Raw genomic sequence first — 14198 nt, 5'->3', positions numbered from 1 at the left:
TCATGTAAAATGTTTTACTGTTCAGGCAAAGATTATTTCAATTGTAATAGCTAGCAAAAGCATCATGAATAGTGCATCATTAGAATTCTGTCTTGTGGCCCATCTCTTTAAGAAGTTGCACAGGAAGAAGGAAGAGTTCAGTGAATAGAAAGTCTGAGAAGGCAAATGCTTGTCCATACTGCTGTTCAGCTCACTGTTTCTATGGTTTAATTGAATAAAACTTCCTATTTGCCATAGGGTTTTCAGTTGCCCAAACCACCAGAGCCACCCTCTGTGGAAGTGGAATACTACACCATTGCAGAGTTCCAGTCGTGTATCTCTGATGGGATAAGCTTTCGTGGTGGACAAAAGGCAGAGGTGAGCATTAACAGTGCAACTGGAAAAATAATGCATGGCTGTTGTAGGGAACAGGATTGAAAGGCAAGGAGCAAAAAGCAATCCACTGAGAATTTTGTCTATGTATTCCTTGTCATCTCATAGGTTATAGAAAAGAATTCTGGTGGCTGGTGGTATGTGCAGATTGGAGAGAAGGAAGGATGGGCTCCAGCATCTTATATAGACAAGAGGAAGAAGCCAAATTTAAATAGAAGAACTAGTACTTTAACCCGCCCAAAAGTTCCTCCCCCAGCACCACCCAGTAAATCTAAAGACTCTGAAGAAGGAACGACTGGAATGGTTTCTTCAGGGGATACCCAGGACTCCCCCCACAAACTCAAATATGAAGAACCTGAGTATGATGTGCCTACCTTTGGCTTTGATTCAGAGTGTGAAGTAAATGAAAGTCAGCGTGAAGAGGGCACTCCTGAAAAACGACTATTTCAGCCTCTCAAACCCTCTCCTGTGTCATCACTTCAGAAAGCGAAGTTCAAAGTTGGAGAATCTTCCGAGGATGTTGCTAATGAAGAAGAGACCATCTACGAGAATGAGGGATTCAGGCGTTATGTGGAAGATGCTTTGTCCAATAAGGAATCGAGTGGAGACTCCGATTCTCAGAAAAGCTCTTCTCTCTCTTTGACTCGAAGGAACTCTCCGTGTTCCATCTCTCCTAAATCATCGTTCATGAAGCCCCATGTGGAAAAAGACATCCAGCCTGATGTTGGAAAATGTCACTATTCTAGGAGTGAAGAGACAAAACCAAGATCAGCTTCAGATGTTGGCTTACGTAGCATGCCAAGAACAGGCATGAAGAAAGAGCCTGGGCAGAGTCCTTCCATTAGAGCAAAACCAATTGTTAGGCCCAAACCATTCCTGAACAAGGCAGATTCTCAGAGTCAAGAGAAGATGGATATCAGCACTTTAAGGCGACAGCTGAGGCCAACTGGGCAACTCAGAGGTGGACTTAAAGGTTCAAGAAGTGAAGAGTCTGAAAGCCCACCACACACAGCTTCTGAAAACCACGATGATCATGTTAGGAGGGGCTCAGCTGACCTCATTACAGCTCCTTCCCGTGGCATTTTCTGCTCTAGCCATCCAGCCAAAACTGAGCAAGAAAATGATTCCAGGTGTTTCTATGTGACCACTGACTCATACCAGAAGGTACAGGATTCTGAAATTTGCTTCCCAGCAGGTGTAGAAGTGGAAGTGCTTGAAAAGCAAGCCAGTGGGTGGTGGTACCTGAAATATGGAGAGATGGAAGGCTGGGCTCCTTCCCATTACTTGGCTCTCCCTGATAACCAGCAAGAAACCACATCAGTGGAGACCGATGCCTCGTTTGCCAGGAACAGGAAAAATGAAAATAAATCAAATAGCTTAGAGAAGATAGAGAAGAGGGTTCAGGCTTTGAACACCATCAACCAGAGCAAACGTGCAACACCACCCATCCCAAGCAAACCTCCAGGTGGATTTTCAAAAACATCAGGACCCGTAAAAATGAGGAATGGTGTGAGGCAGCTTGCTGTCCGGCCTCAGTCAGTGTTTGTGTCTCCACCACCTAAAGAGAACAACTTGTCATGCTCCTTGCGCAGAAATGAGTCCTTAACAGCCACAGACCATCTTAGAAATGTACGTCGGAATTCCTCCTTCAGTAATGCACGGTCGCAGCCAGGTGATTCAAAGGGGAAACAGCCTGAGAGGTCGGGCTCTGAGGGTTCAGAGACCTCCTCCAACCTCTCAACCCAGAGGAATGGGATCCCCGTGTCCACTGTCAGGCCAAAGCCCATTGAAAAATCCCAGTTCATCCACAACAATCTCAAGGACATCTATGTTTCGATTGCAGACTATGAAGGGGATGAGGAGACTGCAGGGTTTCAAGAAGGTGTCTGCATGGAGGTCCTGGAAAGGAACCCAAATGGATGGTGGTACTGCCAGATCATGAATGGTGTGAAGCCATTCAAGGGCTGGGTGCCCTCAAATTATTTGGAGAAAAAGAACTAATATTGCAATATCTTTAACCTCCCTAATTTATACTCTTTCTGCTGTGTACATGTGGAAAACAAAACAAAACAAAAACAAAAAACAACTGCTATACAAAAAAGACCTTTCCCATGTGCCCCAGTTTGTACAAAGGGACGAAAGGAGTCTTATGCTGAGGACAAATCTGCCATGTTCTGGAGAGGTTTGTGGGGTTAACGTGTTGTAAGCAACTGTGAGGAAGATGCAGCAGTCAACTGCCTTTTTGTGAAGTTGTTAATAATCTTGTATGTGTAACAGGGTATGCCATCCCATCTTTCCCGGTATTGATAGGAAACCAAATGTGTGCCTTTCATGAGAGAAATACACACGCATCTCAACTTGAGGAGTTCTGTGCCAAACTCTTTTACAATCTTGGCTCCCTGTTCTCCTCATTCTTGTCCATATGTGGAATACACAAGAGTTTTGGATGCATTTCTACAACTTGCAGTGAGAAGCAAATGGAATTTTCTGAAACACAGAGGGACTCTAATCCTTTGGAGAAGGTTTTTTTGTTGTTGTTTGTTTCTTCTTCTCAACAGTTGGTTGGTCCAGAGTTGGAGCCTTTTCATCGTGGAGAGATTTGGGCTCTGACTTCAGCTGTGTTTTGTTGTTACTGCTAACTCACCCAACATGGCGATCAGGTGGTGTTGGTGGGGGGCTCCTTGTTTCCTTTCTTTCTGCCTCCTCCTTTGAGTTGATTTCAGGTGTTCTAGGGCAGCAATGCCTACTGGTGCTTGTAAAGACAAACCTAAAATCCCTACTCTTTAAGCACGTCTATTACTTTGTAGGCTTCCTATTTAGTTCAGTTCCTGACTTCTGCCAGGAGATCCTCGTTGAGTCTCTCTTTATAGAACTGGGTTTCGCAAAGCCAGTCATAGTATCAAAATGTACAAAAGTCCCTTGAGACACTGAAGACGTGGCTGTCAAATGTGTTGCTTCTGCTTTTCTTGCAGTCTGGTCCAAATCCGAGCATACTGTCTGCTAGCAGGGCCCACAAAGGTATTAGAAATAGCTGTAACCTTCTGCAACATCAGTGTTTACAACGAGGGGGGGAAAAAAGCCATCAAACTCGGTCTGCACATCCTTAATTTGTATATTTCTGGGGAATTGTTTTTCCATGTTTTGTTTCTTTTCTGTGCATTCTGGGTTCACTTTTTTTTTTTTTTTTTTTTTTTTGTCCTGGTTTACCAGAAGAGACTTAAAACTGAAGTAGGAGCCAAATATGTGTTTCTGTTCCCACTTGAATCCAAGAAGTACATTTGTACTGGAAAGTGTGCCTGGGCTTTTCAGGCTCAGAGATTTAATATCAAAGCAATTAAGTCTAAAACACATTAACCAGGAAGCTGCCTCTTCTAGTTCCATTTCTGTTTGCTTTTCTTTATCTTGTGCTTTGAAACGTGGCACCTGGTGAAGATAGTGTGGTGGGAAGTAGAAGAGGCATCCGTTGAAGAAGGCTTTGGGATATGAAGTTATTCTTGAGGTAACCAACTCTTGTACTGTAAACATCATTGGCCAAACCCCTGCTTTACTTGAGAAAGCCTTGCTTGTTTTTTCTATATTTCAAATGGTTCTGTTAATCACTCAAAATCAAGATCTAATTCTTTTAAATAATAGTCAGTCTTGTATGTCTGTTTTAAGGGGGAAGAGGCATACTATTTCACTGCTGGTTAACACGAGATGATACATGCCCTTTTTTTCCACCAGAGCTTCATGAGATTTGGCTTGGAAGGTAAAGGTTACAAAGACTTTAAAATAGCTGGGATTGAGGGTCTGAGTAAAATAGCACAATATTGTGTGTTACCGGGGATGTTAATCTGCCAAAAAAAAATTATACAATTTATACGTTGTTCTTGTCTTTATTCTTATTTTTTTTGGGGGGAGGAGGGAGGAGGGGTTTTTAATTGCTATGGTAATATTGAGAGAGTTGCCTACAGCTAACCTGTCTGATATCCTTTAGGTGGCTGAAACAACATCGAAGTGCCACAACAGGCTACAAGCAGTGCTGTGGTTTGAGCAGCTCTCAGAGTCCAGGCAGGGAGGGGAGGGTATTTGGGATCCCTTTAAATTGTGGTGGCAGGAGAAGGAGGTGTATCTGCACAACAGCTCATATCAGCCTGCAGGGCCCTCTTTATACCCTACATCTTACTATATAATATATATGTATGTATCCAGTTGGCTCCATCTTACTGGATGTCTATCTGAGGCATTGTGGCCCTGTCTCATACTTCTCCCCATTTTTAGTTGTACTAATATGGTCGTAGCCGTAAAAGGCTGCTGGAGCTGTTGTGAGATTATAATAGAAGTATTATATTCTTCTGCTGGACAGTATTAAATAGAGCAATACATAGAGTTATCTGCTAGATTGCAGTACTAATAGTAGTGACTTAGTGACTTGTATTAATGTTATGATTTATTTTAACAATAATGATGCGGAAGTGGTTCATTATTTTGAATTAATGCACTTTAACAATAAAAGAAACCAAAATGGAAGCCAATGCAGAGAACTAAGTGCATTATTTAAAGGTGCAGTATATAATTATCATTTTCTTGAAGCACATATTTATTAAGAATTAACTTATTATTTAAAATATTCTAAAGTTGTTTAGAGACATTCCCACCAAGTCGTCTCTTTGGGGGGGATGTAGAAGCACAGCTCCCAGATCTTCTGCATTGAGCCACTGAATTCTTCAAGTATGGTGCAGAGTGATGTGAGCCCCCCACCCAGGGAGAGGAGAACAGCATACGGTTCAGATGGGAGAGCCCAGGCTGCAACAAATAGTCACACTTGCATCCAGCAAAACTGAACCCAGAGTATCTCTGAGCTGCAGGAGTCCTTGTGAGGTCTGAGAAGGAAAAGCTGCTTTTTGTGGCCATTTGTGATGCTTGTTGCCACATGCCGAATAGCACAATGCTGAATAACACAGATGGGTGGTGCCTGCATTATTATATCTCAAACATCAGCCCAATGCACACACTGGCCCAATTGCTCCTTTATCCCATCCTGAAAGCTTTGTGGGGGCTGAAGAAAGCCAGAGCCTATAGATGAGGCTGCAAAGCCAGTGCTGTTGTGGCTGCCCCCTGCCGTTCTTTCTCAACCTGCACCGGCAGAAGGGATGGGTGCAAAATTAGCTGCTTGTTGTCAGCGGTGAGCGAGGGCTGCTGCCTGACACACTGGGCTTCACACCCATTGGGAAGGCTGTGGTTTGGGCTTCTCTTTATTTGATGCTTGTACTTCAAAAGGGCACTTCTAATGCAAAGCAAATACCATTACCCCAGCAGCCCCCCAAAATACAGTTATTTTCTTTTCTTTGTCCTCTCCTCTCGCTGCCATCACAGGTGACTTATTTTTGTTATTTTTTATTCTTTCAACTGAAAGATGGCAGGTCAATCTTTAATTATTACTATTTTTATCCACTGGCAAGCAGCTAGTTCCCCAAAACTGCAAGCTATTTTCCTTGTGAGCTGTGAAACAGGGAAAGGCCCTAAAGTCCATCAGAGAAGCTGACTGGAGGGCAACCTGGAAGGGGGGGGCTCAAAGGACAGTGCAGTGCTGGAAGCATTTTAGCTCTTCTCTGAAATGTTCATGTTGTCTTAAGCTTTATGTACTAAATTTGTCAGAACTGACACTGGATCAAGAGCAATGTTTGAATAGAACATACACCTCAGTGGGCACTCAATGCAGAAATCAGTAGTACTGTTTAAATCTCCCTCTTTCTGTCTGTTCTTGAACCAGACAGAAGAGGAAGAGCTCCGTGGGGCCCCGTCGATACCAATTGCAGCAGAAGGGAGCCCTCATCTGGGGGAGAGACAGCTGCTGTCCCCACTGCCCCTGCTGTCCCAAAAGCCTTGAATTGGAACCAGCAGAGAACCCTAATCCCAACACCATAGAACAAAATTTGAGAATGTGAAAATTGCATCTTGCTGTATACTGCAACTTTAATAATAATGAGCACTTCTGAGTTCGTTATTGAGGTTTATATAATGCCTGAAAGATTTAATTGCTGTTTTTCTCTGTCTCCCAGTTCATCCCACTTTCTTGTGATTCAGTTTTGCTGGCTGCCCTTCCCTGTGGGAGGCAGCTCCTGTTAATTCTTCTCTCTCATGCCTTGCAGTGGGTGGGTGCAGCCATATGTACCAGTCCTTTGCAAGCCAAACTTTCCAATATAAAAGATGCAATGGGCAAGTGCCAGGATCTCAAATCCCTGTACAAAAACAGCACATGCTCAGTAATTTTGCAGATTGAGATTGGCTCATGGTTTGACTCCTAAAAATGGATTTTCACATGCACTGGTACAGCTAAAATATGGATGTTGCCCTTGTGGATGCACTCCGAAGGCTCTTTCCATTGCGATGCTATAAAGTTCGACGAAGGCATTATATGACTGTTTCCATCACTTTCAGATCTTAATGAATCATATTTTATTGTAATATATATTCATTGCTTTCCTCAGTTAAAAAGAAAGTTACTGCTTTTATCTTATATGAAAAACAAGGGAATTTGGTAAAGCATTCATTATTTTCATATTCCTAGTATTAACAGAATAGAACTAGTACTATTTAATTTTAGATCTTCATAGCTAGCTTGTTAATAACTCATATTTTCCTGTGTTGTATCCTACTATTTTTTTCTATTTTTTTCCCAAATATTCTGCATTCTTGAGGAAAAAAAAAAAATCAAATCCAGTGAGTGGATAAGTGCAATATTCATAGAATAAACAGGCCCCTCATCCAGGACTTGGAGTGGAACGTGCAGTGTGAAATGTTTGCAATTCTCTATTCATGCACTCTTATGGGAACAGGAGATGCAGGGGAGGGGGCAGGTGGATGAAAATGGGACCCTTGTGTCGGTAGGGATGGGTAGCTGGGGCTGCTGGCCTGGGAATGGCTGCTTGTCGTAGAGAGCATCACCTGGTACTAGAAGTGTAAGGATTATGCAGCATGTTGCCAGGTTTGTGTATAGGCTGTGCATTAACGTCCTTATTAATACAGGACTTCTGAGCTATGCTTTAAGTACTCTGTATGTCATCCTTGCATGATACTGCCTTCTGGTTTGTCTCTGCTGGTGGTTGTCCTCTTTCACTTCAGAATCAGTAACTTAAGAAGAGAAAATATTTCTGCTGGTGCTGTCCCAAGTTTTGATACTGTACTGTTATTTGTATTTATTCCAAGAGCTGTGGAAATGTTTTTCTGCAGGTCCTTGTTCCCGTTTTTTCCCCTTAGGTTAACAATAAGGAAGAAAGTCCCCATTTTATCTGGGTTATTCCTCACCTGTGGAATTTCACAACTGATTTGATTGTTGTAATCCTGGTTCCCGGCTTGCAAAGGATGAGCTCTCAGTTCCAAAGTAAAGCTGAGCTGAAACTCTGCTCTTCAAAAAAAAAAAAGAAAAAAAAAAAAAAAAAAGAAAAGAAAAAGAAAAGAAAAATTAAGTCCCATTTGAATGGGTGGAGAACTTCCACCTGTGCAAAATAATGTGACCATCCTGATAGCAGCAAAACCTCTTTGAAAAACTGGACTGTTTGCATGAGCTCCAAAAATAATGTGAAAGATGGAGCATTGGGTTCTTTGGGCTCTGGGAGTGCATCTCCTGAAGCTCTACTTCATGTCCCTGGAGGGCAGTTGTACCTCAGCCTTCTGCTTAATTCTTGTCCTGCTGCTCTTGTATTTGTGAGAGGGCCTGGCTATTACTAGAGACCTTTGCATTCAAATAGGAACTGAGTTCTGCAGCTGTATTGAAACAGATGGTTTTTCAAAATCACATCATTGATAAAAAAGATGAATCTTGTTTTGGGGAACCAACCCAATTCTTTCACTTGCTCTTGTCCAAACCAGCTAGAGGTCCAGGAGCATCAGTTGGGTTACAATGGCAGAAACCCTCATGAGTGCTCACCACAGCCTCCTAAAGGAGTGCGGGAGTGCTGAGCCTGGGGCTGCCATGCACCATCTGCTCCAAGCAGGTTGTGTGGCTTTGTAAGACCCCACTGGAGCTTTGCTGCTGTCTTGCCAGTGTCTTTCCAACACCAGCAGCTCCTCCAGCAACTTCAGATGTTATTTATCCCTGTAGCAAAGTGTTGCGTGTAAATTCAGTGGTCAGTAGCTGCCGACAGCACTAATACAGTGGTTCAAGAGCAAATGTTTCTTTTTTTTCCTATTTGCTTTTAGTTGTTTGATAGAAGCAGGCACCACCAATGTGGCAATGCGTAGGTAATGTGTCTGCAAGCTTGAACTCTTCAATGGCCTCTGCTAACTGTTCCCAGTGCTTCTATTTCTCTTTCTGTCTCTCTGTGTTGCTCAGTGGCCACGTCTGTTGTTTGTCTGTAGCTTCAGATGAAGTACTGTATGTAGGGCCGCATCCAGAGTCCCCCCACAGACTTGGGGTTGCGATGTAGGTTGCTGTTGCTGCTTTTCCTCCTCATCTTAGAGCCAGTCAAAGCACCCAGAGTTCCCCAGAACTTCCCCTTGGATACCTTTCTTGGGGTGCCAGCTGTGTGGGGTGTCCTCACACCATGGCCAGGGCTCTGCAGCCTGGGGTGAAAGCTGAGTGCAGAGCTGATGGCACAGGCAGAACAAAGTAGCTTCTCCCATTTTATAATGTCATGGCTGGGCTGGTCCCATCACCAACGTTCTTCATTTGTTCTTGCATCGCGGTAGCGTTGATTCTAGTTGAAGAGTGCAATTTTGTTTCGTGTTTGGGTTTGTTTGTTGTTTTGTTTTTTTTTTTTTTTAATTTTTTTTGTTTGTTTTCTTTAATAAATAAATTTGGTTTAAAGCTTCACACTGGCATTTTTACAGACCTGTTTTTGTCAGCATAAACCACCGCTGTCCTGAGTTGAGACTCCTGTTTGTTACTGAATCAAACCAATGGGAACTGTATTAATGATTTGGAAAGAAATGGAAGGCAACTATATTGGCAGGGGAGGGGTGGGAAAAGATAAAATACAAGGGGAAAAAATGTTTCTAATAAGGCCATAAATTATTTGATCTGACACTGCAGGTGCTTTCTCTGTATAGATGGTTTTAATACATCACTGCTCTGTGTTAGGATTTTTCATTACTGAGAAATGTTGAGTTTTACTCTCTGTGACGATGGCAGTCTGTATCCTGAAGCCAGTGATCCCCCAAAGCAAGACAAACACATGCCGTGTGATTGCTGTACCATGGGCACTTTGTACCTTTCTTTCTCAGTCCCTGTTTGCTGAAGGAAAGAAGCAGAGGGGAGAGAGAATCGCATGGCATTGCCAAAACCCCATCGTCATCCTTGGGGGGCATCAAATGGTGTTCTGGGTCTGGATCCCCTGAGCATCCAGGTTGGGCTTGTCTGTCCTATAGGAGCAGGACAGGAGAAAATACTGCAGTCACTGAAACTTAGCCTTTAACTGTGAGCAAACTGGAGCAAATAAGAAGGGAATTTAAAACAAATCTTTAAGAATATGAGATATTTCAGTGAATAGCCAATGTTTATTGCCTGTCTTAGACTTTCATGATGGGGGAATGTTATAATTGTTTCCAGTCTCTAGGAGAAATTGTTTTTTGCTCCTTGCTGAAGGGGCTCATTACTCATGATGGGCTCAAACCTGGAGTATTGCAGAAGCAGAGTGCGTGGAGCATTACAATGGCTTTTCTGTACTGGGAATACAAGCAGACTGTTAGGGGGTCAACAGTGCACAGAGTAAGTGCATTTCTGTTGTCTGCCTCACATCACGCTGTATCATTGCTGTTGCTGTACTGCAGGTTTAATTGCAGGCAGTGATATTGGTTACTTTGCTCCCAGTGTTTGGGGAGAATCAAACCAATTAGATGCCTCAGTTGGGAGTTGGCATCACATTTTCACATCGGAAGTCTTGCCTGCAGCTTGATTGCTGCTTCAGTCAAAGCTCAGATGCAGATATCTCTGTTGGGCACATATATCTGTGGCTGCTTCCAAAACTGTTAATTAGCTCAAATGATTTCTGGAAACAATAGATAATTAATGGGAGCCTAAATATGTTGCTGAATGAAGGCTGGAATCTGTCTGAGTGGTTGTGCTCACCTCTACTAGGAGAGCACATCTGGTCTGGAAAGCCTTACGGTTCTTACCGTCCCGAATATGTGTTTGATGACAAAAATCAATCTAGACCTGGTCCAAATGAGGTTTTTCAGTGGGTTTCCTGAGTTGATGTTCTTAGTATTAGACGCTGTTGTCATTTTTGTGTTGGTGTAGCACTCCATTTTCTAGCGGATAGGTGGTGGGAATGTACTTGGTGGGGGCTTGGGGAGAGCATGTCGGTGACCAGAAACAGAGAAACGTGTGGTTGGTTTTAGTGTGCGTGTGGTCAAGTTGGTAATGCTTTTTTGTTATTTTTGTTGTTGTTTTTAACATGGAAGCCATTTTGTGTGTTCTGCTTGGGAAAAGCGTCCAGAAGTTGTTGTGGTTTCTGTATTGGTGTATATGGAAAAGGAATAAATGAGAACTGTTTTGTTTTCATATGGAGAGAGTTTATAGGCGGGAGTCCGTTCCGTTTGTTCTGGGATGTGAGTTAAGCCAAGAGGTGAAGAAAATGAGTTGGGGGAAGCCCTTTTAGGTATAATAGCTTTGGACCATGTTTGCTTGTGGCCTGTGGTCCAGCTCTTTTGAAGGCAGTGAATATTGGTCTTAGTGAAGATGTTTGAGCTTTATAACCAAATAGCGATTCTTTCAGAGCTGACATTCATGGCATCTACCGTTAATGTACCTACAGCAAATGGGAAGCTATAAGCACAGATAGATAAGTACTGCATCCTTATGGAGTGCCCAGTTTTTGTTTCATGAACTTGAGCTGGTGGCCAACATGACTTTGTACAGTGAACAGCTCCTGATTGATAGGGCCCAAATGTATTTGGCTCTTTGAGATGCTTTCCTAAGACTGCAAATCTGGTGTATGATAGAAAATAATGGCCTTCCAGTCATCCCAGTCAAAACTGAAAGCCATTTTTCATGCAGCAGTATCTCTTGCCTTTGGTGGCATGAGTTGTCATACAAAAGGCCTCTGTCTGAACTGGCACAAAACAGAAGACCTCTTTGTGACCAGTCTCCAAGTCTGCATGTGAACTTGGTAGATTTGATGCAGGTCAGATTTGTAGGTAGAAAAGGTGAGTAACTCCTTTACAGACTAATACGAGAATGTAGTTCTCATTTTTGCCAAGCAACCCTGTAGAAATGTCCCCCAGGGTTTAGCACAGGTCCTTTGGGGACCTGTGAGTCTCTAGGTGATATATACGGTACTGTGGGCCTGATCCTGTGACTGGGACAGGAGAAGCACATCTCATCAAAAGTGATGATGATCATAGCAGTGTTGCCATTGCTTTAGATCTGTCAGTGGGGGCACAACGGTTGTGCAAAACATTACCTTCCCCCCTAATCCATTGCAGACTTCATTTTAGTGCCCAGTCCAGAAATGGTTTTGCATTTGCTTTTCCATGGCTATCCAACAGCCACATGCTGTGGCCAAGTGCTTGCTCAGAGAACTGCAATACAGTGTAAAGCAATTTACAATTTGTGTGTTTCTTGTAAAAGCAAATGTTTTGGCATGGGATTTTAATAATATCTTTGCATATAGAACTGAGAACTGCATGGGTCGCTCAACAGAGAATGAGCAAAATGTCTCAGGCAATTGTGCATGTGAAGGTGCAGAGCAAGAACTTGAGGTTGCTGTGCCTGTGAGTAGATCTCAGCATCCCACTTCAGGCATTTATCAGAGCTTAGAGGTGATCAGCATCTAATATTGAGTAATCAGTACAGTTCACCTTCCCATGTGCTCAGGACTGGTGGAGGATACGAGGGATGGAGTTTGGGGGCTGGGCTGTTCCCTCAGCATTTTTACAGGTTCTTGCAATGTGAACCTCTAACATCTTCAAAGACTCAGGCAGAAGGGATTTGCTAAACAGACTGTATCTGTCATCTCCCAGTTCATTGATTGCTTGGACCAAAGGTGGTGCTAAATCTGATCTTCGTCTGTAATATTTATATTTTTTTGGACTTTTTTTTTAAATGTTTGATAAAACAGATGCAGCGTCCTTACATGAGAGATTTATTCCCAGCTTGGGACTTGGCAAAACTCACTGGGCCTTCAGGGTCCAGAACGGTTGCTTGTTAACATTTGAGCAGGCTTGCAGTGTTCTGGGGGGAGGTGGGAAAGGGTACTCTATCTTCAAATGTTTGCAGACTGTAAGAATTGACTCGTGATTATTATTTTTTTTTTTTAATGTTGTATTTTGTTTACATTGTCTCTTATGCCCTAAGGAAAAATAAATTTTTGACATTTTTAATTGTGATCCGGTTGGTTTATTTTATTTTCAACATTTCAATACTGTATCTTCCTACTCCCAGTGGAACTTACGACTTGGATGTGCGTGAAATTGCATATTTCAGCTCAGGCTTAAATGGATAAAGGAGCTCCATTTGTCCACTTTCAAGCAGATGTTTTCCTCTGCGCACTCATACAGCATAAAATCAAACATGACCTGGCTCTAAAGTACCCTTATTATTGGTAAATTGGATCATTTAAACCATTAGCCTAACATATTTAATTTGGCTTTCGCGTTTTCCTCTAAGCACAGGTTTGGTCACTTTGCTTCCTTTCATCCTGTACTTGGCCGTCTGTAATTTTACTCTCAATATCTATGTATGTTTTTATAGTGACTTAGATAAACGTTTCTCAGTTGTGGGGATTTTATAAAATCCAAACAAGCGATACCATTAACCTGAGCCACTCAACAATAATGCTGTTAGTTCCCAGCTGCTTTGCTACAAGACGAATTTGTAGTAAAACCCTCAAAAATTAACTGTTTCACTGCAGATCAGTAAATGCGGTCACTTACTTTTCTTCTCCACCCACTGCTGTAGCAGCAGGCCACCAAGAGCCATCAACAACTATTGGATAGTGATGCAGGTATATTCTGGTCTGCGGTCCACCTTGAGGACACCAACAGCTACGTTCATCAGTGCAGACTTGTGATCTGTGGCTCTGAGCAGCCTGGGATGGTGGTTGGCGACCCTGCACATAGCAGGGTGTTGAAGCTAGATGATCTTTGAGGTCCTTTTCAACCCAGGCCGTTCTATGATCTCACTGGGAAGCATCATGGCTTGGCTCTGGCCACAGGAATGGCTTCTCCAAACACCTCAAGGCCCGGTAAGTTACACTTTATTTTTGCTGTTTGCCTGAATGGAAAAATGTTTTTCTATTCTTTCCTTACTGTTTTGAAAAATACATGACCTAAATTGATCAAACTATACCCGTTTGGCTTAAGACTCAAGTAAGGCTACTGGATTAGGAAACTGAATCAGTACACCTAAATTTCTTACAGAGATTTCTATTAATTGCATTTTTACTGAGGGGAGATAACTCTTAAAGCCTCAAGAGTATGGACAAGCTGAAAAGCCGAAGAAGAATTGGTTTGCTGGCATTTTCTGCTTTGCAGGGGTTTTCCTGGGGCTCGCTAGGTGTGTCCTGGGTGATTAATCCTGGATTGTGGGGGTTGCCCAGAACATCTCTATTCTAGCAATAAGAAGCTCAGCTCTGAGTTTCAACTGGCATCCCTGAAGAAGTATAGGAGGGAGAAAAGTACCTGGCAAAATAAATGCATTTGGAAAGGGAAAAAGAACTGCTGGCATGAAAATAAATGTGCGAGGAGGAGATGGAGGACTTATGGAATTGTTTAGTTTGGAAAACACGCATAAGATTAAGTCTGTGAGGTAGGATAAAAACAGACACAGAGAATAATGAAGTAGAGGGAATAAGCAGGCAAAAGGAGCAGTGGCAGCACAGGCTGGGGAGGGATATGAGGCACCC

At 42.8% G+C, this 14198-nt stretch overlaps 1 protein-coding gene across 12 annotated transcripts in view; it reads left to right on the top strand.

The window, feature by feature from the left end:
• SH3PXD2A (SH3 and PX domains 2A) overlaps positions 1–12675 on the top strand; it is a 229776-nt gene extending 217101 nt beyond the window's left edge. For 11 of the 12 annotated variants that reach the window (XM_072340995.1, XM_072340992.1, XM_072340996.1 and 8 more), the window contains 2 exons: positions 238–357; positions 481–12675. In XM_072340995.1, the coding sequence (XP_072197096.1) occupies positions 238–357; positions 481–2373 (2013 nt within the window). In that variant the 3' untranslated portion in view covers positions 2374–12675. The remainder of the gene's footprint in view (positions 1–237; positions 358–480) is intronic. The other variant, XR_011904232.1, reaches the window with a different exon arrangement.
• Positions 12676–14198: the final 1523 nt, after the last annotated feature.

Source organism: Excalfactoria chinensis, chromosome 6 (genome assembly GCF_039878825.1).
Source record: "Excalfactoria chinensis isolate bCotChi1 chromosome 6, bCotChi1.hap2, whole genome shotgun sequence".
Lineage (NCBI taxonomy): Eukaryota > Metazoa > Chordata > Aves > Galliformes > Phasianidae > Excalfactoria > Excalfactoria chinensis.
The sequence above is the reverse complement of the archived record's forward strand: the minus strand, read 5'-3'. Positions and strand labels throughout refer to the sequence as shown.